The 24,354-nt window shown below is 43.3% G+C and overlaps 2 protein-coding genes across 2 annotated transcripts in view; both read right to left on the bottom strand.

Annotated features, from left to right (window-relative positions):
* The window catches only part of LOC116503304 (zinc-binding protein A33-like), a 902,198-nt gene that overhangs the window by 241,752 nt on the left and 636,092 nt on the right, over positions 1 to 24,354 (bottom strand). The gene's annotated exons all lie outside the window — the stretch shown is intronic.
* LOC116503306 (tubulin beta chain) lies at positions 1,025 to 24,014 on the bottom strand. Its single transcript, XM_032209629.1, has 4 exons — positions 23,740 to 24,014; positions 7,277 to 7,385; positions 5,586 to 5,696; positions 1,025 to 3,091 (listed from the first exon to the last, which is right to left on the bottom strand). The coding sequence occupies exons 1-4, from the start codon at positions 23,794 to 23,796 to the stop codon at positions 2,034 to 2,036; spliced, it is 1,335 nt and encodes a 444-aa protein (XP_032065520.1). The 5' UTR covers positions 23,797 to 24,014; the 3' UTR covers positions 1,025 to 2,033.

The raw sequence follows: 24,354 nt of genomic DNA, 5'->3' as shown, positions 1-24,354 counted from the left end.
TCCTTTGCTCCAACTTGTTAGCCAGCCTTCCCATTGCTTTCTCTAGAGCTTACCAGTTAGGAAATTCCACTTGTTTGGGGTTTTTTTTTAATGGATGGATGAGGCTCTTCCCTCAAGGGGATTGATCAGATTCACTCAACGCAAAGGAAACATTTAAAAAAACAACTTTTATTTATGCACAGGACTTTTTCAAATATGAACAAGGATTTCTTTTAGAAGAAAAAGGAAAGAAGGCAAATGAGCGGAACAGGTGAGAAAAAAGTTGGATCAAGAAGCAGGAGAAAGGCAGGACAGAGTCCACACATCTTGGAAGTTACTGAGGTCAAGAAATACTGATATAAGGCAATCTTCTAGGGGTGACCCATCTAGCCAAAAATACTCCCATCTAGTATTTGGGGGCAGAGAGTAAATGTGTCTTATGCTCTTCCACTTAGCCACACTAACTAAATGGCCTCCCTATATTTGATGCTTGCTACCACTTAAACAACACAATGGCAGTCTGCAACAAGATGGCAAGTCATGTATTATTAAGTGAACCTGAAGCAAATATTTGGAAGGGTAAGGACCTATCCTATCATGCATTGCCTCTTTGCACATACCGAAACATTTGAACGTCCTTCATATTTCTTTTGGAGCAGACATATCCCCAACACATCTATCTCTATACCTCTTCCCTAAACAAATTTAAATCCTTGAGAGCTTACATGGCACCTTCCCTCCTTCAGATTTAATAGAATTGCTTTTTCGAGCAGCAATTAAGTGGTGTAACTTTATAGCAGCTAATTTGAATGAGGTGGGATCGAGTTTCCTTTTTAATGCATCGTGCTCTATATGGGGGGGGGTCAGCAACCTGCGGCTCTGGAGCTGCATGTGGCTTTCATCCCTCTGCTGTGGCTCCATTGCCTGTAAGCTCCACTTTCAGTTAGGACAGGTACAGGAAAAAGGACGCCATGCTAGGAGAGATGGACTTCCTGTCAGCTCCAGAATTAAATGCAGGGCATCCAGTTAGGACTTTTGTGGCTCTTAAGGTTGATGACCACTGCCCTACATTAAAATTCATTCTTAAAACATGCATGTACCTTTATGGTCCAAAACCGACACCGTCCCCAAAAAGGCCTTTAGCTTCTCTGCCTTCATTGTCAAGGCAAGTCTCGAATGTTATTTAGGACATTTTGCAAATAGGACACTTCTTTGGAACATGGATGGAATTGCAATCAAAAGAAGAGAGGTTAGCAACGTTCAATCAATAGTTCAGCTAAGATTAGGAGTAAGATTAAAGCTAAAAGTCTGGACAAATGCCCATTTTAGGGAGCAAAACAGTACTTTTGAGGCTGGTCTATTACTTTTATTTTTTTTATTTTTGGCAAGTCATGAAGCTGTGTGATAAACATCCTTAGATTTAGTCAGAGATTTGAAACACGTCAACCCCGAGTAGGCTAAGCTGGGTGGGGTGGACAGATGGGACATGAACACTGATGAAGGGGGGGAAAGAGCCAAATCCAACCCACACAATTTTTCCATTGCAGATACAGAGGGACGAATGCCTTTACGGCAAAGCCAGGAATATGAAAGGAGCAGTTGGCAGAACAAGGAAAGTGGTTCCACTTTTAAAGATATCTGCTTTCCCCTAAACAAGTCTGTTCCAAACTGCCTACTTCCTTGTTGTAACTGGAGGCCCTTAAAGCTGCAATTTCATTTGTTCGCAACAGATAAATTGGAAGGTTGGGGAATAATAAATACAATAAGAATTATAGGCAAGGAAGGAACTGCATCTTTTCCCTGTGTCTCACACAGCCTCCTCTGACCCGATTTTACTGGGTACCTGCCATGACTAAAGAAGTACTACACGTAAAAGCCAAACCAACTTTAAACCCCTATTAAGAGGCTGCCCTGAAAGAAAAGTCTGAGAAGAGAGCGGACAGGTTAGGTTTTGAAGAAGGAGAAGGAAACAGAGGGTGGAGGTACAATTTTTTTTATTTTCTATTTTGTGAAAACGTATCGAAACAGGAGTCGAAAGGGCGTGAGATTTAACCTCAGGCTTCTTCCTCCGCCTCTTCTCCAAAATCCTCCTCTTCCTCAGCTGTGGCATCCTGGTATTGTTGATATTCAGAGACAAGGTCATTCATGTTGCTCTCCGCTTCCGTGAACTCCATCTCGTCCATGCCCTCGCCTGTGTACCAATGCAGGAAAGCTTTACGGCGGAACATGGCTGTGAACTGCTCGGAGATGCGCTTGAAGAGCTCCTGGATGGCCGTGCTGTTGCCGATGAAGGTGACCGCCATTTTCAAGCCACGGGGAGGAATGTCGCACACGGCCGTCTTGACGTTGTTGGGGATCCATTCCACGAAGTAGCTGCTGTTCTTATTCTGCACGTTCAGCATCTGTTCGTCCACCTCCTTCATGGACATGCGGCCTCGGAAGACGGCGGCCACCGTTAGGTAGCGTCCATGGCGGGGGTCGCAGGCTGCCATCATGTTCTTGGCGTCGAAAACTTGCTGCGTTAACTCGGGGACGGTGAGGGCCCGGTATTGTTGGCTGCCGCGGCTGGTCAAGGGAGCGAATCCAGGCATGAAAAAGTGGAGCCGAGGGAAAGGAACCATGTTTACAGCAAGCTTGCGGAGATCGGCATTCAGCTGTCCGGGAAAGCGGAGGCAGGTCGTTACACCACTCATGGTGGCGGAGACCAGGTGGTTAAGATCCCCGTAGGTTGGAGTGGTCAGCTTGAGGGTGCGGAAACAGATGTCGTAGAGGGCTTCGTTGTCGATGCAGTAGGTCTCATCTGTGTTCTCCACCAGCTGGTGGACGGAGAGGGTAGCATTGTAAGGCTCCACCACGGTATCCGAGACCTTCGGAGAAGGTACCACGCTGAAGGTATTCATGATACGGTCGGGGTACTCTTCACGGATCTTGCTGATCAGTAAGGTGCCCATTCCAGAACCGGTTCCACCCCCGAGAGAGTGGGTCAGCTGGAATCCTTGCAGGCAGTCGCAACTCTCGGCTTCCTTCCTCACAACATCTAGGACTGAATCCACCAGCTCGGCACCTTCTGTATAATGACCTTTGGCCCAGTTATTACCAGCTCCACTCTGGCCTGAAAGGTGCAGAAGATGGGGAATAAATCATTAAATTGGGTTAGGAAGCCACTTTGACTTCTAGTTACAGTACTTCTACTTTCCTGGCCTTTTCCCATCAGATTTATATACAGATGATCTTCTTGAGTGTGCAACACTTATTCTTCAAACCTACCATAGAAGCAACCTTCAAACCCTTCATACTCATGACAGAAACTCCCTAACAGTGAGGACAATTAATCAGTGGAACAGCTTGCCTTCAGAAATTCTTGGCACTCCATCACTGGAGGTTCTTAGGAAGAGTAGACCGCCACTTAATTGAAATAGTATAGGTTTTCCTGCTTGAACAGGGTGCTGGACTAGAAGCCCTCCAAGGTCCCTTCCAGCTCTACTTTACTTTCTACTCTCTTCTCTTCTATATTCTCTTCTCTTCTCTTTCTCTTCTAACATCTTGTATGAATTCAAGTTCTGAGATCCTGGGGATACAGCCCATTTAAAATAGGGAAAATCCATCTACCATATGTTTGGAGTATAAGACGCATCGGAGTATCGGACACAGCAAGGTTTTGAAGAGGCAAATTAAAAAAAAATTTGCACTCTGCAAACCTCCCCAAAACAGCCCATTTTTTTTTTCAAAAAAAGGGCATGGATTGCCTTTAGGAGGCTTATAGAGTGCTGTTGGGGCAAAAATAAGCAAAAAACGGCCCATTGTTTGCTCATTTCTGCCCTCCCCAGCCCCCAGAAGCCCTCTGAAAGCCTCCTAAAAGCTATGTATGGCCATTTTGGTGAAGGGGGCAGCGTTTCGGGAGGCCAAAACTGATGTATTCAAGTGTATAAGATGCACCAGATTTTCAGCCTCTTTTTTGAGGGAAAAAGGTACACCTTATACTCCAAAAATATAGTATATCTATCAAGCTTCTTAATTGCCCATCTTTCTCTTAAAGGTGCTCTGGGCGGTGACAATGCACCATTTCTCTGGTTTATCATACCAGACTCGCCCACTGCAGACTGTAAGCCATGGTTTGATGGCTTAGCATGATGTGCAGTTGGTTCAGTCAAGTAGGCCTAAGCAAGTATGGCTTAGTGTGATCTATGAACCCAGTTTGCACTCAGAAAGAGCCAGTCAACACTCTTCCAATCCTTGCTTCAAGTCAAGACATTTTTGACAGGCCACCTTTCAAGACGGATTTAGAACCTGGGAAAGTATTGACATAGATCTCAAATCTTTTAAATCTGAAGCCAGTTGCTCCAGGGCTGAGGGATCTCCAGCTGCAGCACTGAGCCAAGACATTGAATCACCATGAAGTTCAATGCAATATATGAGGGCCTTAGTTATGTAATGTCAAGTCCACCATTGTGCTTCATGGTATCCTGCCATTACGCATGAGGGGGAGGGGTGATGTCCTTGGGATTTTTCCGCTTGTATTTGTACAAGCCATGGTGGCGCAGTAGTTAAGAATGCAATAGTGCAAGCTACTTCTGCTGGCTGCCTGCAATTTAGCACTTTGAATCTCACCAGACTAAAGGTTGACTCAACCTTCCATCCTTCCGAGGTAGGTAAAATGAGGATCCAGATTGTTGGGGGCCATAGGCTGACTCTGTAAACCACTTAGAAAGGGCTGTAAAACACTGTGAAGTGGGTATATAAATCTAAGTGCTATTGCTGCTGTTCGCTTTGGAATTAGGGAGGGGTCTTCGGAGATGGGATGGACCAGTTAAGATTCATTACAATCCTCTCTTGAGTGTCCTTCAAATGTCTCAGATTGCAATTCTATTTATACCCAAGCCGTAAAAATGACAGCCTAGCACATCTGGAGGGCATCAGCAGTTTAGGTATCAATGAACTGCGACAGTCCCCTGAAAATTGGTTGGGCTTCAATTCCCACAATCCTTTTTGTGCCAGCTCAGGAATTCTGGGGGTTGAAGTTCACACAGCAGAGATCTAAAACCTGGAAGGCAAAACCGAACATTCCAGAAGAAATAGCTATTCCAGCTTCTTCTGAAATTGCTTATCTTTTCTTGCCCCTCCCATCGTGTCCATGCTCTGCAAAGGCTTCTCTTCCTCCTTCCTAAATTATCAACATTCCCAAATTTGACGAAAGACATTGGTTGTTCAAACCTAGCCTAGTCCTCCTATATTTTCCTCCATCAAATGTAGTTACAAGTGGTTCCACCACAAATGCGCGCACAACAAAAGCGCGCCTGACTAAACCGTGGTGTCTAAAGCGCGGTGACAAAACCGCGCGATGAATTAGCGACTAATTAGCCCTAAAGCGCGCCGACAAAAGCGCGCCGACAGAAGTGCGTTGTAACGTAACCCTCAACCTAACCCCAAACCTAACTGTAAATCTTACCTTAAATGAAATCGCGCTTCTGTCGGCGCGCTGTTGTCGGCGCGCTTTTGAAATCGCGGTTTTAGCGCCGCGGTGTTGTCGGCGTGCTTATGACGTTCGCGCTTTTGACGGGTCATGGTTACAAGTAACAAAGGATGCAAGGAATGAGGTAGATTCTTACCAAATACAAAGTTATCTGGTCGAAATATCTGTCCAAAAGGTCCAGAACGCACAGAGTCCATAGTTCCTGGCTCCAAATCAACCAAGATGGCACGAGGCACATATTTGCCACCTAGACAAAGAAACAAAAAACAGGTGTAACAAAAAGTCCATGGCAGTAACAAACTCAGTGTCATGCCTGCAAGCCATCTTTTCTTTTGGACTTCAGGCCTGCCACACTTTCTATTTTCTATTGTGGGAAAATGGGAGGGAGGATTATATGGAGTTGGGTGATATGTAGCCATAATAACATTCTTCTTAGAAAGCCAAGGTCATCTTTGTCTTTGCACCTGGCTGGAAGGAATCTGTTTTTGTGGCAGTGGAAGATTGGACCATGTGATGAACTTGTGGGTGGGGGCAGGATCTTGAACTTTCAACTGGGTGAGGAAAACCTGGAAGTTTTCAGATTTGGATTTTCCCAGATGTGCCAACGTAGCTCTTTTCATCAATTGGAACTTTGAGCAAACTTTTGCTCTGACTGATTTAATTTTGGATGCTATTTGGAACCCTGACATCATGTTTTCTCTGATGAAAAATCAAATTACAGTTGAGTTCTAGCTATCAAGTAGCTTGCTTTTGCCCAGTTGTTAAGATTTCAGGAGAGGCTGAGCGTTGGTAAGGCAGTCAAAGAATTAAAGGAGATTAGGCATTCCTTAACTATATAGCAAGGGGCCTCCAAACTTGGCAACTTTGTGGAATTCAACTCCCAGAATTCCCCAGTCAGCACAATATGGCTGGCTAAGGAATTTTGGGAGTTGAAGTCCACAAGCTTTAAAGTTGCCACGTTTGGAGATCCTTGATATATAGGATGGGTGGAAGTGAACACAGAATGGGTATCAAAGGTACAAAAAAGAGGGTGAGGGGAAAAAAGTGGCATTTCAATATGGTATTACAAATATTACAAAATAGTCAACTTTCCAATACTTGTTGGCGTGTACCTTTCTCAATCCAATTTATTAGGCTGTCTTTGTAGAGTAACATTATGTTTAATCCTGAGCCAGGCTTTTTCATTTAATACAAGTAGTCCTCAAATTACAACCATAATGGAGCCTGCCCATTATGATCACAGGTTTCACAACTAGTTTTATGTCACATAATGGACCCAATTTTACATTTTTTTTGCAGGAGTTGTTAAGTGAATATGGCGGTCATAAAGCAAATTCCATGGTCATTAAGCAAATCCATGGATTGCTATGGAGGAGTGGTTTTGCCAAAAATCGGAAGTACCAATTTTCAGAAAACTGTCGTAAAATGCAATCACATGACCATGAGATGCTGCAAAGTCTCAAATGCAGCTGTGTTGCCAAATGCAGTGGTCACCACCTGAAAAGGGAGTTTTGGTTCTGAGTCATAAGTCCCCTTTTTGGGGTCGGTCATAAGTTAAGTGTTAAGAAATAACGCTTAGAAGCTTACTTTTACGTTCACATTAATGAATATTGAGATTCTTCGCAAACTTGGACTATAACTTCCCACCCATATACTTATTTCTATGTTCCTCTCACATTAAATTTTAATGTACAAGAATGTAACAGAAAGAATGATTCTAGAGGAAACAATGAAATTCAACAAGGGTTCATATTTATTTGTTGGAAAACATTTGGGTCAAATCATGCCAGTACAGTGAGGGAGGAGGAAGAGGAGAGGAAGGCTTACCAGTGGCCTCATTGTAGTAAACACTGATGCGATCCAGTTGTAGATCACTGTCACCATGGTAGGTTCCAGTTGGGTCGATTCCATGTTCATCACTGATCACTTCCCAGAACTTCCAAGGATAAATAAAAAGAGAAAAATTTGGGTTAGGATGGTGGTGGTGGTGGGGAAGCTGTATTTACAAAAGAAAGTATGATCTTTCACCCACTTCCCTTTTCCAGGGTATATGCCAATTTTCCATTCTTAGACTAAGAGACATACATTAGACTAAGAGACATACATTCTTAGAACAATCTGCCAAGAAATTTATCTGCCCAACACTGCGAGACTTAAAAAGTCCCCAAGTTTCCATATCTTAAGAGAACCTCTCGACACTTTATACTTCCCGTGCTACTAGTCAATTTGGAAGCTGCTTTATACAGGGCCCAAACATTTTGGACGCAGAACAAGGAAGCTGTGAAGAGATGCTATACATGTTTTCCATTCGGAAGACCCCTTTAAATGCTTGGTGTCTATCTCCAGTATGAAAGAAGGAAGGAAGTCCACAAAATCTCTACCCTAACTAGAAATCACCACTCTTCCCTAATCTGGTGCCCAGCTGTGATGGGATGGATCTCCAGCCAGCACCCCCTATTGGTAGATAATTCTGAGGATGATAAACCATCTGGAAAACAACAGACCATCAAAATGAGGAAAGGAACCCCAAAGAGAGGCCTTCTCAGAGGACAGGGCGGGAGAAAATACAAGGATCTCTGGCACAAAATCATATTTTTGCATAGACCTAAAAAACAGAGACATCACCCTGCCAACAAAAGTGTGTGTAGTCAAGGCTATGGTTTTCCCAGTTGCAATGTATGGCTGTGAAAGTTGGACCATAAGAAAGGTTGAGCGCCAAAGAATGGAGGCCTTTGAACTCTGGTGCTGGAGAAGACTCCTGCGATTCCCTTGGACTGCAAGGCGATCAAAGCGGTCGGTCCTAGAGGAGATCAACCCTGACTGCTCTTTAGAAGGCCAGATCCTGAAGATGAAACTCAAATACTTTGGCCACCTAATGAGAAGGAAGGACTCACTGGAGAAGAGCCTTATGCTGGGAATGATTGAGGGCAAAAGGAGGATGAGGAGGCAGAGGATGAGGTGGCTGGATGGAGTCACCGAAGCAGCTTAAATGGGACTCCAGGGGATGGTAGAGGACAGGAAGGCTTGGAGGAATGTTGTCCATGGGATTGCGATGGATTGGACACGACTTCACAACTAACAATAAATTGGCTGCACGCAGCACCTTTGAGTCAAAAGCTCTCCGTCTTCAATGGCAAGATGAGTGAATTCAAGATATGGTTAGAATTCATTGCTGTTCCCTTTACAGTTCCAAGCTGGAATCTGGGCATCGTTAAGTAGACTTCAGGGCTCTGCTCCCATCCAGGCTTGGACATGCAATTACAGGGAAAACAACACGAATGCAAGTGAGAAGGATTAATTGTTTATTTTAAAAGGCCCAACCATCCTAAGGCACCAATGATCTTCACGTTAATCACAGTCCTCTTTTTAAAAGAAGCAACAAAACGTCCCTTCTCAAAGGACCGAGGGGCTGAGTAAGCAGCTGTAATGGCCATATACAAGCTCTGCTTTGTTCTGCTGAAGGCCAGGCTTCATAAAGTAGCTCTTAGCTGCAGTGTAAATCGTGTCTGTTGGCTTTTCTCTTCCCCCATCCATCCATCTTATAGGTGCGGACTACATCTCCCATCATCCCATCTTTAGAAAACAACTGTCCCTTGCTTATTCATCAGAGGGCTTCTGCCACCTACTAGAAGATCTGATGGACCTGCCAGAATTCTTAGCCTTCAGTTTGAAAGGGTCTCTTATCACTTATCTCCTTATGAAGTATATGAGCTGAGGAATGGGTCCTTTAAAAATGTCTTTGAAGACTGTCCTTTAGTGAAAAAAGACTTCACTAAATTAGCTTACAACTTGTTTTAATGGATTCCATTTGTTCTGCTTTGGTTTTAACGGGAAAAAAAAATTCTTCCAATCTTAAGGAGAATTTCTCAATAGTTTGCATCTCGGCTTATGATTTAGCTCCCAGAAATACCCAGATTGGAAGAGTCTTTGGGTGATGCTAGAAAGGAAAATGTGGGATTCTGAGGGCAGAAAATAGTTGCCTATTCACAAAATGGCTGCCATTTATATGGTGATCCGTGACAAAACAATATAAACTGGTGGTTCTAGTGCAGGGGTGTCAAACTTGATTTCATTGAGGGCCACATCAGGGTTGTGTTTGACCTGGGGGGGGGTGCATGGCCAGCATGACATCAACTCGTGTTGGGAGGCAACTGTGGTGGCCCCCAGATCTCTGCCAGCGAAAACAGGCTTCCAAGGTCAGTTTTCGCTGGCAGAGGCACTGCAGGCTGGTCCTTCACTGTTTCCAGGTGGCCCCACAAGCCAGATCTAAGCACCACGCAGGCCGGATCTGTTCCCTGGGCCTTGAGTTTTGACACCACTGTTCTAGTGTTTGGATCACATCTTCATCCATTCTAAGCTTAGCCTCGCCCCATCTCCTTTCTTGGGGGAGAGGTCAGGTGTCTTAGGAGTTATGACGGCTAACCTCTGTCATTGCGTGCCAAAACCCCACCCCCATAATGCAATGCACATGTGCCCCCCACTGCGCATGCGTGCCTGACCCCCCTGTGCTCCCCCCATGCCTGCACTCTGCCTCCCCTCCCCCAATTTTAGGCTTCCAGGTTGATGCAGGCCCAAAATGGGGTGCAGGGGGGGCACCGTGCGATCCCCAAAAATGCAATGCGAACACCTCCCATGCATGCACCCTTCCCCCGCACATGAGTGTATATGTCCCCCATGTGCATGTGCGCAGATGCAGAAAAACAAGCTGGCCAGCGGGACACATACGTGGGGTGGAGCTCAGCTGGGGTAACAGCTGGTGCCCGCAGAGAGGGCTCTGCGTGCCATAGGTTCACCATCTATAGGAGCTAGATGATAAGACATCTGACCTTATTTCCTAAGGATATCTCTGGGGCATACATGGAACCCAGAGGCATTCTAAGGGACACTAAATAAAGGTATTGCCCATACTCTTTTTCTGGTTATGATGGACAAGGTCTTCGTGGATGTCAGGTTGGGGAATACTAGCCTAAGAACAATCCTAAGAGATGACATATTTCAGGGGAGGGATGGTCTCTTAGAGCAGACGGCCCATCAATTGAAATCTTCTCCCCTTCAGAAACTGAGCAAGATTTTAAGGTTGTATGAGCTCTGCTCAACAGTCCAGGATTCCAACTCTTTCTGTCCTTGGCTTAAACAGGTTTTACTGCTTATTAAAATAAATCAATATCCCAAACCTTTGACTATTTACAGCACTCACATGCAATATTTCAGTCCATTAACCCAACTACAGCAATAAAACTAAATTGACTAACCATCCATCATAATGGGAGGTATGTTTCCGTATCCTTAGGAACACGTGTTACAAGCCAGCGAGTTATTATCAATTTAATGCATAGCTAGTTATTCATTTAACATGTTTGGCTCAGTATGTAGTGCAAGCCCAGCTCCAGTTTTTATTAAACCCAACTGACCTAACATGTACCAGGATATGCTAAATTAGAAAGATTACAAGACTGAATCCATATAAAGGTAATCCTCGACTTACAACAGTTTATTTAGTGATGATTCAAAGTGAAAACAGCACTGAAAAGTAACCAACTCTTTTTCACACATATGACCATTGCAGCATCTCCATGGTCATGTGATCAAAATTCAGGTGCTTGACAACTGACTCATATTTATGATGGTTACAGAGTCCCTGTGTCCTTTGGATGAACAAAGTCAATGGGAAAGCCACATTCATTTAACAACTGTGGCAAGAAAGGTTGTAAAATGGGGCAAAATTCACTTAACAAATGTCTCGCTTAACAGAAATGTTGGGCTCCATTGTGGTCGTAAGACAAGGACTTCCTGTACAACTGCTTCGTTCTGCATTAGGATATTAAGGTTCCTGACTCATCTTCATGTATGGCAAATAGCTTCTACTCTCTTCCCCATTTGAGGGAAGTCATTGTAGCTACTCAAAAGTAGCAGAGAAAAAGTAGAATCATTCCTGGGGAGATGAAAGGCAAATGGAAGATTTTTCACTATTTCACTTCAAGCCAGCTTTTAAAAATGGACCAGGATACTTAACAAAAAAATCTAGAATTTGATCCAAGCAGGCATCTGCTGACTTGTAGGAGCTGAAATTCAGTACATTCGGGGAGGGAAAACAGATTGGGGAAATTACTCTACAAGACTTGGAATTTACCACACATCTGTATGCCTGCTTTGACAGAATAGGGGATAATTAAAGAACTAAAAACATCCATTTCCAATTTAGTGTCTCTCTATTGGCTGGAGATTATAATTATAGTAGGCAGAGAAAATAGTCTTAATATTCCAATTTCCCCGAAAAGCCTAGGGAGAATTTAATTCTGCAACAATTCAACATCAATTGCAAAGCTGAGTAGGTGACAAAAATGCTAACAATACAGAGGCAGCTTCTAAGCACTGGACTATTTTCCAATGCTACAATCAAATTGTAGGTTATTGCAACTCCTTTGTATTAAAGTGTTACGTATTTGTGTGCTATTTCCTATACTCTATTCATAGATCAACTCCTGGATTAAAGGCCATCTCACACTTCTCCTAAGTGTCCTGTCTTATCTATTTAAAGATGAGTCACCTCATCTAAGCTGGCTCTATTGGGGCAAAGTGTGGAGTGTAGAGCAAGAATTGGCAATGACACATTAGCTAAACAATCAGCCACGCTAGTTATAGGATCCTTGGTGCTCCTTGAGCTCGGTTGTTTTCTTGTAGATGTTTCACTACCCAACTACGAAAAGATGGTGTTACCTAGTGCCTGCTTGTGTATAAAGCCCAGATTCCCTCATTTCTAAATTTTCTTTTAAAAGGTAACGTTTTATCCCAGAGTAGCAGTTAAAAGTTGCAGAGCTTGTCAGCGGGAAAGCTGACAGTTGGGTTCGAGACCCCACAACAGAATGAGTTTCCATTCCTGCCCCAGCTCCTGCTCACCTAGCAGCTCAAAAGCATGCAAATGCGAGTAGATAAATAGGTACCATTTCAGTGGGAAGGTAACAGTGTGCCATTTTGGTGTATAGCCAGGTGAGTCACATGACCATGGAAAATGTCTTCAGGCAATGCTGGTTCCCACGGCCAAGAAACTGAGATAAGCACCATGCCCAAGAGTCAGTCAGACACAACTGGACAGGCAAACTTTAAATGATGAACAGTGACTTTTTCCTTTTGGATCCAATTGCTTTAGTGTTACCTAAAAGAAAATTTATGGGACACGGTGGCTCAGGGGCTAAGATGCTGAGCTTGTTGATCAGAAAGGTTGGCAGTTCTGCAGTTCAAATCCCTAGCGCCGTATAACAGTGAACTCCCACTACTTGTCCCAGCTTCTGCCATTCTAGCAGTTCAAAAACACGTTAAAAATGCAAGTAGATAAATAGGGACCACCTTTGGTGGGAAGGTAACAGCGTTCCATGTGCCTTCGATTTAGTCATGCCGGCCACATGAAAACGGAGATGTCATTGGACAGCACTGGCTTTGAAACAGAGATGAGCACCGCCCCCTGGAGTTGGGAACGACTAGACATATGTGTGAGGGGAACTCAGAAGGAAGCAGGGGGCCTTCTCTAAATCCTCAGTAGGATCCATTTCAAGATGCAGAAAAACAACCTCTTTTTCACTCTCCAGGCGGTGACTATCAGTGATGAAGAAAAGAAACATTCCAAGCATTTTTTGAAAACTAGTAATGGTTGATTTAAAGGGCACTGGGCCCCACGAACAGCCTCCATTCATCCCTGCCCTTTTGTCCCTCAAAGGAACAAAGACTTGGAAGGAAAGAAGCAATTTCTGGAGGGATTGTTTTTGCTCCTTGCAGTATCTGTAAGGCAAAACTTGCTTAATAATGTCCAGCGGAATATGCAGTCTTTGAGATGTTGAAACCTTCTTACAGGGTTCATGCAAACTTTAACTTAACCTTGCAAAACAACATGGCTAACATGTTTTAGCCAGTAATTGTTTACCTGTGTAAAAATCTAGCTCCTTACCGGAGTATAAGACACACCAAAGTTTTGAAGAGGCACTTTTTTTAAAAAAAAAGTTTTTGCATTCTGCAGACTTTCCAAAAACAGCCTGTTTTTCACAAACAGGCCCATTTTTTGTAAAACAAAAGGAGGGGCATGCATAGCCTTTAGGAGGCTTGTAGAGTGCTCCTGGGGGTTGGGGGGGGGGGCAAAAACGAGCAAAAAAGACCCAATTTTCGTGAAAACAGGCCCATTTTTTGTCAAAAAGGGGGCATGCACAGCCTTTAGGAAGGTTATAGAGTGCTCCTGGGGCCTGGGGGGCAAAAACGAGCAAAGACCAGCCCATTTTTCGCTCATTTTTCCCCACCCCAGCACCCAGGAGCACCCTATAACCCAGCCATCTTTGCAAAGGTGGCAAGGTTTTGGGAGGCTAAAAAATGCTATATTCAGTCTATAAGATGCACCCTGATTTTTATCCTTTTGGGGGAGGTGCATCTTATACTCCGAAAAATACGGTTGTTCATAGCATGTCTTCTGACTCCAACCCACTTTCTCCACTTTCAATATAAAAGTTCCTCCTTATAAGAGCAGACACAAAGGTGCACAATCCTCTTTAGGGCAGGGGACTCCAACATCGGCAACTTTTAAGATTTGTGGACTTCAACATGGCTGAGGAATTCTGGGAATTGAAGTTGAAAATTGAAATTGGAATCCTGTCTTAGGGTTTATAGACAATTTGGAACGTTCAGACCAGCACTGATTGATACTTTCTCAAAATGCCTGCCATGTTGTGTCTATTCAAAAATGGCTGCCATAGCAAGCATCTTTGTCCCAAAATGCCCATTGATTAGAAGGCAAACAGGTGGATTTGTTCCCCAGAACCCTTAAGAGATATTCTTCACTTTTTTTTTTGCATTTCTGCGCAGGCAGATGCATTCCTATTCATAATGTTTGCATTCTACTGTTGCCATCCAACGTTTTTATTTTCTATAAATGTCCTTGGGATAATGTTATATGTCAAAACTCTTCTTGAAAATAAAGTTGCCAAGAAACACTTGGTTTGCAACCAATTATTTTTCATTAAAAGAATCCAGAGTAAAAAATGCAGAACTAGAGAGGAGGAGGGAGGAGACGAGGAAACATGTAGGTCCCAGCAGAAAGATTTATCCGCACTATCATGTTCTCAGATATATCTTGCTCTCTGGGCTGAAATGCCTGTTCCTCAAATAAATTGCTCAGTCCTTCTCTGAAATTACTTCATCCATGAAGCCAAACAGTAAAAGAGGAGGGAAGCATTTAAGCAAATCCAGAAACCTTTGAACCACAGATTGCACAGGAATGGCTCAGTAAGCAAATCAGTGGACAAGTAAAAGCTGAAAAAAACCCTATTAAACGACACAGCAGATCCAATGTGTTTCCTCCCCGCCCACAAATTCTATGGAAGTCTCATAACCAAAAATCCTCCTTTTAGAGATCCTCCAACCCAATGTTTTTCAGATAAATGAGACTTTCAATTCCCCAAATTCGGGAATTTGTCAATCCCCAAATGCCAGACTAATATAAAAGCTGCACTGATCTGTTCAGGAAAATATAAGAAGCGATTCAAATGCAGCTCTAACCTCCCCTGTCTTCTCCCTCTTTATGTGAGGATTAATAAAACCAACCTACCACACAAAGTTTTTAAAGAATAAGAAAGTAAACTCTCCTTCAATCTAAGTTGACTCTTGGCCATTTCATGAATATGCCCATGTAATTTTGTGGCTGACAATATAGAAATTACTTTTTACAGGCAGTCCTTGACTCATGACCATCTATTTAAGGCCTGTTCGAAGTTATGACGGCATCGAGAAGTGACTTAAAACTGGTCCTCGCACTTAGGACCATTGCAGCATCCATGCAGTCATATGATCAAAATTCAGGCATTTGCCAATATATTTATGGTGGTTGTAGCGTCCTGAGTTCACCTGTGACTTTTCTCAGGATTCCTGACAAGCAAAGTCAACTGAGGTAGCAAGATTTGCTTAACAACCATACAATATTTTAAAATGACCATAGCACAAGTTCATAAAATTAGGTGCCACTCACTTCAAGAGCTATGGTAGCACAGTGGTTAGAATGCAATATTGCAGGCTAACTCTGCCCACTGCTAGCAGTTTGATTCTGACTAACTATAGGTTGACTCAGCCTTCCATGGTCAATAAAATGAGGACTTGATTGTTAGGGGCAATTTACTGACACTATAAACCACTTAGAGGGCTGTAAAAGCGCTATGGAGCAGGGTTTTTTTTTAAAAAAACTTTCTTATCTACTTAACAGGCCAGGAACTTGATGGAGGCTTATTATTCATATACTCACCCAGTCTAGCCCTCATTATATTCCAAAAAGCAAGGTTAGATTCTTGAGATAATACAGGCAAGGGACAATCTAATCCCTTTTCTTTGCATATGTCTTCCAAATACCTTATACCCACGTCATCTCTAGAGTAATGTCACATTGGTTAATAGTTAACATAAATTACCAATGTGTATACACCATTATTCCTATTAGAATTCAATTATCATGTGTGAGTTATAACTTAATTTTCATCCATTCTTCCAATCCAGAAAACTTCATCTTAGAGATTCGCAAGCCCTCTGAGGCAAAGGGGCAGAGGAAGACAAAGGGGAAAGACAATGATCAGAAAATTGTCTTCTTTCCACAAAAATTTGGGAATCCAAAGTATAAAGTATTTTAGAATGGTAGTTTAAGAGAAATGACAGAAGAGTATGGGTATGCCTGGACTTACCATCATAATAGAGCCCAAAATTTCCATTGCTAAAGCAAGACACTTGTTAAATTTTGAGTTTTGCCCCATCTTACATTTCTTGCCAGTTAAGTGAATCACACGATTGTTGTAATGCGGTTGTTAAGTAAACCTGGCTTCCCAGTTGACTTTGCTTGACAGAAGAGAAGCTCTCCAAAGTTGATTATTATATGATCAACTGGGACACTGCAACCATCCTAAGTATAGGGCAATTTCCAAGTCACAGGGATGCTGCCATTGGTTGTTTAGGTGTAAAAAATGGTCCTAGGCCACTTTTTTTCAGTGTCCTTGTAACTTCAAATGGTCACTAAACCAATGGTTATAAGTAGAGGACTACCTGTAAATCACACAGGTGCTGTTGGGTTGGGAAGATTAACAGTGAATTAGCAATATTTGCAGAGCTTCTGGTTGCCCAGTTCTGGTTAGGATCATGGAATTTACTTTATTATTTATTTACACATGTTCCTCAATTTATGACTGGTTATTTACAAGTAGTCCTCGACTTACAACCACAAACGTGACTGGAAATTCATGAGAATCGGATCATAAGTTGAGGCACCCATGACCGGACCACAATATTACAACCCTTTTTTATAACAGTTGTTAAGTGAAATCAGATAGTTAGTTATAAGTCTGAATCCATTCTCCTGAATGGGCGTTTTTTGACAGAAACCGTCAAAAAAAATCACAAATTGTCACGGGACAGGGGATTCTGCAACCATTTGTGAAAGTGAATTGGTTGCCAGATGCTCAAAATGCAGCCATGTGACTGCCAGGGATATGTGACATTTCCCGAAAGCTGGAAGTACATTATAGGCCATAAAGCACCTTTTCTGAGGAATTTCTAACTGTGAATGGTCTTTACATTATATACCCCTCAAGCAGACTTTTTGTCTCAAAACGGAGTGCTTGAGATAATGCAAAATGCTCCCCTTTGCAAAACCTAGCCCTTAGCATAGCCCTGAGCCACACTTCGTAAATAAAATTTGGAAAATTTGTGTGCTCATCCATTAGTGATTCCTTTAAAACCGCCTCACATTTTCCTGGGACAATGTGACAGACTTTGCTACAAATTCTGGGAAATGATGCAGTTGCTTTAAAGAGCTGCACAAAGGAGCTGGACTCATAGCCCACTCCCTTTATTCCAAAACACCCTTTTTGGAATCCAATCCAAGGCATCGCACAGCCTGGCACAATAACTTTCTTTCATTGACAGTGTTGCTAAGGGAGCAGACAATTGGAGACGGTTACAATACAATGAATAAGGCTAGTAGTGACTGGCTACTATGCAGACAGTAATTCAAGGCAGTATTCAGTATGGGAAGTGCAAAATTCATGGATCCAAATAAGGAATATACCAGAGAAGTTATATTTTTTTTACCTTCAAAACACAAAAGATGTGCATTTTGATGGTTTTTAGAAGTAAATATCCCCAACCAGGAGTGATTTACTGTCCAAAACCACTTATCTTCTCCCAAAATGGTACAGTTCAAGAAGAAGTTAGGAAAACACTGCAGGTCCAGAATGTTCCTATCTTGGATCAATGAATTCTGCATTTCCTTAACATTCAGGGATTTTAAATCATAGGCTTTCCGTATTTTTCAGAGTACAATATGCACTGGAGTATAAGATGCACCAAGATTTTGACGAGGCAAATTTTTACAAAAAGGTTTTTGAACTCTTCAGACCTTTCAAAAACAGGCCAGTTTTTCATCAAAAAACGGCATGAATAGCCTTTAGGAGGCTTGTAGAGTGCTCCTGGAGGCTGGGCAAAATTGAGCAAAAAAAAAAATGACCCATTTTTCATTCATTTCTGCCCTCCCCAGCCCCCAGGAGCACTAAAAGCCTCCTAAAGGCTATGCGGTGGGGTTTCGGGAGGCAAAAATTGCTGTATTCAGTGTATAACATGCACCCATTTTGAGATTTGCCATGCTCTACCAGTTGAAGCATTAGGAAGATAACCACAGTATCTCCACCATTGCTTTAAAGAGGTAGTGACAGGATCCATTGTTAAAATTCTGAAATCAGTAAAAACTTCTTCATTGCGACCCTTATCATAATCATCCTACTTGAACATCTTTGAAGATGTGTGGACTTCAATTCCCAGGCTGGGGAATTCTGGGAGTTGAAGTCCACATGTTTTAAAGATGCCACGTTTGAGGAACACTATCACAACCATCTCGTCAAATTAATTCACTGCGGAATGAAGCTTTCCATTGATGATTATAGATTGAAACCCACCAATTTGGGTTAGGATGAAGGTATTTTTTTAAAATTTCTTGGAAAAACTAGAGTGAATGACTGGACTATCGTTCCTACTTAATGAGAGATTGGAACCTGAATCTCCCCATTTCTAGCCCCAGCATTTAATTTACATTATTTCAACTTCACACTGGCTCTCATAACCACCATCAATTTTTAAGAAGTTCATTCAAGATGCTCAGAATCCTATGAATAACATCTCCTTTGCTTTCCTAAAATTTCCAGTTCTGTGTGTGGATAGTCAAATAACTTAACAGAATAACAGAGTTGGAAGGGACCTTGGAGGTCTTCTAGTCCAACCCACTGCTCAAGCAGGAGACCCTATACTATTCCAGACAAGTGGTAGCCCAATCTCTTTTTAAAAGCTTCCAGTGATGGGAGGAGGCAAGCCATTCCACTCGTTAACTGTTCTCACTGTTAGGAAATTTCTCCTTAGTTCTAGGTTGTTTCTGGGGGTAGCAGAATCAATAGCTCTTTTATAGTATCCAGCTTCTAGCATAATAAGCTTGCCACTGACTAGCAACTAATGAGGGGGTGTGGCCCACTGACTGCATATATATAATTTAATATATATAAATAAATAAATATATATACACATACATATACATATTAAGGATTATAATGAAATATAACTTCCATTCATTAGAATACTTATAACATTTTACTCATGTATATTTATGTATGAATATATGCCCTTGTAGACATTTCTTTCTTTCTGTAGTTTTATGTTAGGTTTATTCCCCCGCTTTCTCTATATCATTCTGTAAAGGTTTGTTTGTATTCAATTAATGATTTTTTTTAAAAAAAAGTTTCTATTTCTTGTATGCAGATTTTAAAAATCTTCGTTCAGTCATAAGAGCTTTAGTTAGGAAGAAGTATGTGTGTTGTAGTTTTAGAAGCAATTTTGCCTTCATAGGGATATCTCCCCCTCCCCAAAGCAGATAATAATGGTACCATTTATTATAAGAAATGCAAGAGATATAATCCTAAAATAGTAAGGTTCCTTCGTAGTTTGTGACCAAAGACAGCTGACAAACCACAGAACAAAACTGTTGTACTCTGTGCCTAAGAGGATTTCTTCCAATGGGCTTGTTCTTCCCAATGTAAATCACTTTGTCTTCAATTTCAGGTGTTTTTATAGGCACTATTTGGGGGGGGGGGGGGAACCTTGGCTCCCAGGCTCTCCTATTTGCTGGCCAAACACACCCAAGGCACTGCAGATACATAAATTTTTAAATACACTAGTGGGGAGGAAGGTGGGGAATTGGGTCTAGCCCCACCCTGATTGCAGATCTAATGGGGGGGGTGCATGCAGACAGATACTGGACCAAAAAGCCAATGCACACCATTGGAATGTGCATGGAGATTCCAAAGCTACGAATTTTAGAATTCCAGTGAGAAGATATTGTTCTAAAGGATCATGAGTGGAGATTCTTTCTTTCTTGGAAAAAGAAATGATGCTGCTCTTTATCTAATAGAGAAAGCCTGCAGCTCAGTTAGTGGAATCTGCTTTTAATTCATCAGGTGCCAACAAAAAGCTGCAGACACACCCTCACGCATGCCGAAGTGGATGCGTATACCGCAAGGTAGGTCATGTAGAGGTGATCAGGGTGGGGCAGCTGGGAAGGAGCAGATACTGGATTAGCACCAGATGGATCTTGGAATACATCTTAAAGGCTACAACAGCCTTCCAGGAACAATGCAGCATTTTGGAAAATGAATAATGATCCCTGGTATTGATTTTTCTTTCTCCCCGCCCCCGAACATCAAATGCACCATAGAAGAGTTTACCAGAAAGAGAACAAAGCATACAGGTCCAGAAACCAATTTTCTCATGGTATCGCTATCATTTACCACAAACACAGTGCAGGTGCTGAATTATTTTTACTACTCCTAAATCCCCTATTCCATAATGTCTAAAATTATATAGCATGATCTAGGTCAGGAAAAAAAGGGGGAAGACAGGGAAAATAAAAGGATGAGTTATGCGTACAGGAGGACAATTTCTTGTGAGAAGAATTTCCAAGATAGGAAAGCTAATTTTAACTTCAGTCCTAAGAATATCTTTAATCTTTTGATGCAAGTAGCACAATGGAGAAAAAACTGACTACCATCACAATGGATATCAAAAGATATACACACACACACACAGTACAGTATATATACTATACTATATAATTATAGTATAGAATATTATATACTATACTACTTGGTACAATGTCCTAATTTTAGGGGGGGGGGCTTAACAAGTGGCAGAAAACCAGCTTCACTAAGGATGTGGGGTAGAGCATAACCAAGAAGATTCTGAATTGTTGCAACACACAACTGTTACAAGTGACTTTCTCTGAAGGCCTGGCTGAGCATCCTTCGTGCCTTTCAACATGGATGTAGAGCAGTCGGAAGGGACCTTTAGAGGTCTTGCAGTCCAACCCCCTTGGCTAAGGCAGGCAATTGGAATTTCTCACACATCCAGAGATTTAAGAAAGCAAGGATTTTTTTTTAGAGATAGGGTGTGTTTTTTTAAGTTTTTATGCTGCTTCAGAAGCCCATTGATGAGACATCCCATGTCCCAAACCCAGAAAGATGGAGGGAGTCTACCCTGGGAGGTTGGGGAAAATGGTGGGTGGGCACTGACAATCTGCCATTGTCTCTTAGCTCTGATCTCCCAGTCTTTTTAAGCCTGCTAAGCTGAAATACAACTAAAGGGTTTCTTCATCCCTCGGGTTCATCCCCACTTTTTAGGATGACCTATTTTATTCCTTTCTACAGCCTTAAACAAGGGAGAGCTGGAAGATCCCAACAAGCTTTGTGAGGGAGGCGTTTCTGATCGTCGGGATTTCCAGCCATTTGACTGACTGCAGGTGACAGCAGGCTGGCAGGCTCACAAAAATAACTCATCCCCCCACCCCCCAAAAAAGGAAAATGCGTGTTTAGTAAAAGAGATCTGGCACATTACAATTACAGCTCTTCTGCGAAATCTCCACTTCCAGCCACGTTTGCTGTTGCTGCTAGAAAACGCCTCGCTGACATCTCCGCCCCCCCCAACGGGGCGTTGTTCCCCCCTCCCTTTCTGCTTTCTGAGACCCACCCGGCCATTACAGCGGCCATTACACGCGCCCACAAAACCCCGTGTCTGCAGCTGCTGCAGGCGGCAAGACCGAGCTGGAAGGAGAGCTGAGACGGACAGAGAGACAGGGAGAGGGTGGAGGGAGGAAAGAAGGGAAGGAAGGAGGGAAAGAGTGAATGGAGGAGGGAGGGAGGGAGACGCGAGCGCGCCCGGCGGCCATGTGCTTCCCCCGACTGCAGACAAAGACGGCTGGAAATGGTGGGCGGGTTATTAAAAAAAAGGGTGGGGGACCGAAGATTTGGCGCCAGTAATGGCATCCGTTCTGCAGCAGAGGAAGTCGGTTTAAAAAAATTAAAAATGAACCCATTGCACTGATCGGACTTTGCAAGCCAGCTTTCCTCAACTTGGCGCCCCCCCCCGATACTCTGGACTCCAGCTCCCATCATCCACACACACATTCTCAAGCATGCTTGCGTATAAGGGGAGGACGAGGGAGGAAGCTCAAGACGACTGAAAACTCGTTACAACGGGTTTTTTTTTACGCTAGGAGGATTTCCCTTTCTAAGCAACTTTTTTCCCCCTTTTGTAACATTTCAATCCTCGGAGTTGCAACAAAATTACTGGAGGCCGTGGTTGGTTTTTTTCTTTCTCCTGGCTTAATCCAAGGTTATTTATACTAAGAGGTGGTGCTCCGGCGGTTTGGCGTGAAGCAGGGTTTCATTTCAAGCCAGGATCTAATGTCAAATAGGGACGTAGAGGTCACGGAGCCTCTCGACACTCGAGTCCCTTTTCTAAATTTAAAAAAAGGGGGGGGGGATTTCCCCGAATTTAAATGCTCTTTTATTAAATCCTAACAAAAATGGTGTCTTGGTAGGAGAAAATATTCGAACTGAATTCCGGATCCTCCTTTTTTATGTTTGTGGAGATTTTGGAAGGCCGTTTTATCGATGGAAATAAAACGATTGCTTTTTAAACGCCTTTCAAAACATACCCGGGGCGGGGAGGGCTAAATTTTAAAACGGGAAGAGCGCTTCGTGAGACTTACTCCCGAGTAAGCCTACCCGGGGTTTTCCTTGCACGCCTGCAATGCCAACCATGCTTACTATGGAAAGGGATTCAATTTAGTCTCCTAGGGAGCCGCGCCTCTGGCCGAAAGCCCCTTTTGGATTTTTTGCCTCGATATCATCTCTAACGGATCAGGAAATCGGGGTGGGGATGATTTAAAAAAAAGAGGGGGGGGATCGACAGCGTGGACACAGACGATCTCAGGGAACGTAATCAGTTCAAAAAAAAAAAAAAACCAAGTCGGGGAAAAAAACAATACGGCGTCGTTGGATTTAGGCGAGGGGGGGGAACTCTGTGTTGCGAATCCTCCCATCTTTTTTTTTCCTCCTCCGGCTGAGTTCAATTTCAAGACTGCTTGACCCACTTCGCATTCTATATCCTAGATATATATAGGTTGGCTTCAAAAACACACAGCCGCCCTTCCCATCCCGGCGCTAAAAAAAAAACCCCAGCACGGCTTTTGTTCTCTTTTTGTCACTTGATTCGGATATCTTTCGAAATTGCACTTCCTTTCCTCAGCCGCTTTGGGCGCTATAATTTACAGGCTTCGACGGATTATAGCTGCCGGGCATTTGACTCCCCTTCTCCTCTCCCCTCCCTCCCCAGCATGAGAGGGGTCCACAGCAGACCTCTGCCATTAAGGATCTTCTAATCCCACTCATTTCTAAATCGCAGGATAAAAGGGAAGGACGAACAAAGACCAGGGCGCCTCCTTTTAGGAGAATTAACAAAGTGGTTTTAACGGGGGGGGAGGGAAGAGGGAGCCCATTACCCCAATCTTTTCCCCTCCGATAAATGGTTTTAATCTAGAGGCCATTTATATAATTTTTATATACAGTATGTATATAAAATGTATTATATATATAAATATAAAAATTTTGCACCGTTTTAACCGGGTTTGATAAGCGATCGCACCGGGCGTCTTTGCAACGGCGATCGGACAAAAGGTTCCCTCCCGCAGCCCTTAATTTCAAATTTTAAGGCGGCCACGTGCTTCGCCGCGGGAGCACTTCCGTTTTGCCACCGTGGCAGTGGATGAGAGGAGCGGCGTGGCGAAGCGTTTGGAGCCGTTCCACCTCCCGCTTATTTTTTTCCATCTTGACTATATTATAAATTTAACGCTGGGGGCCCCGTAGACGGGCGGGGGGGGGAGGGAAGAGAAAATTTGCCAGCCTCACCTTTGCGCCAATCTGGTTACCGCATTGCCCAGCTTGAATGTGCACGATTTCCCTCATTTTGGCTTTTGCTTCTTAATGCCTCGCCCGCACTTCTGTTTTTAATAATAATAATAAAAGCCGGACGCCGCTGCTCCTTTAAGTATATATATAGAACGTTGCGGAGCTCAAGGTTCTCTTCTCCGAACGCGGCGGCAACAGCGAGACGTTCGGAGGAAAGTGGCTGGGTAGCCTGCGGAGAGCCAGACAAAGCTTTTATAAACTGGCGGTCGGCTCCAGCTCTGATTGGCCGAAAGGGATCAGAAGCGCGCGCTGATAGGGTGAGGAGGGGGGGTCCAGGAAGAGCCACGTGGTTAGAAAAAGGAGGGGTGAAGGCAGAGTGGGGTGTGGTCGGTGACAGAGGAGGGAGTCGGGGAGAAAAATGCGATTTTTTCTCTCTCTCTCTTTTTGTGGCGGTGATAAAATGGGAAGGGGCGTTGGAAGGCTTGTCTAATGGACAAGCGGCACCGCGCTTCCCCTCCGCATTACAGTATTACGCCACGAGATCTTGTCCGCTTTTGTGCTGCGTTCAATGCGTGGTTCTTTTCTTGCTGTGCTCTGTTTTAAAGAGTTTTCGGG

The sequence above is a fragment of the Thamnophis elegans genome, chromosome 2, assembly GCF_009769535.1.
Source record: "Thamnophis elegans isolate rThaEle1 chromosome 2, rThaEle1.pri, whole genome shotgun sequence".
Classification (NCBI taxonomy): domain Eukaryota; kingdom Metazoa; phylum Chordata; class Lepidosauria; order Squamata; family Colubridae; genus Thamnophis; species Thamnophis elegans.
The sequence above is the reverse complement of the archived record's forward strand: the minus strand, read 5'-3'. Positions and strand labels throughout refer to the sequence as shown.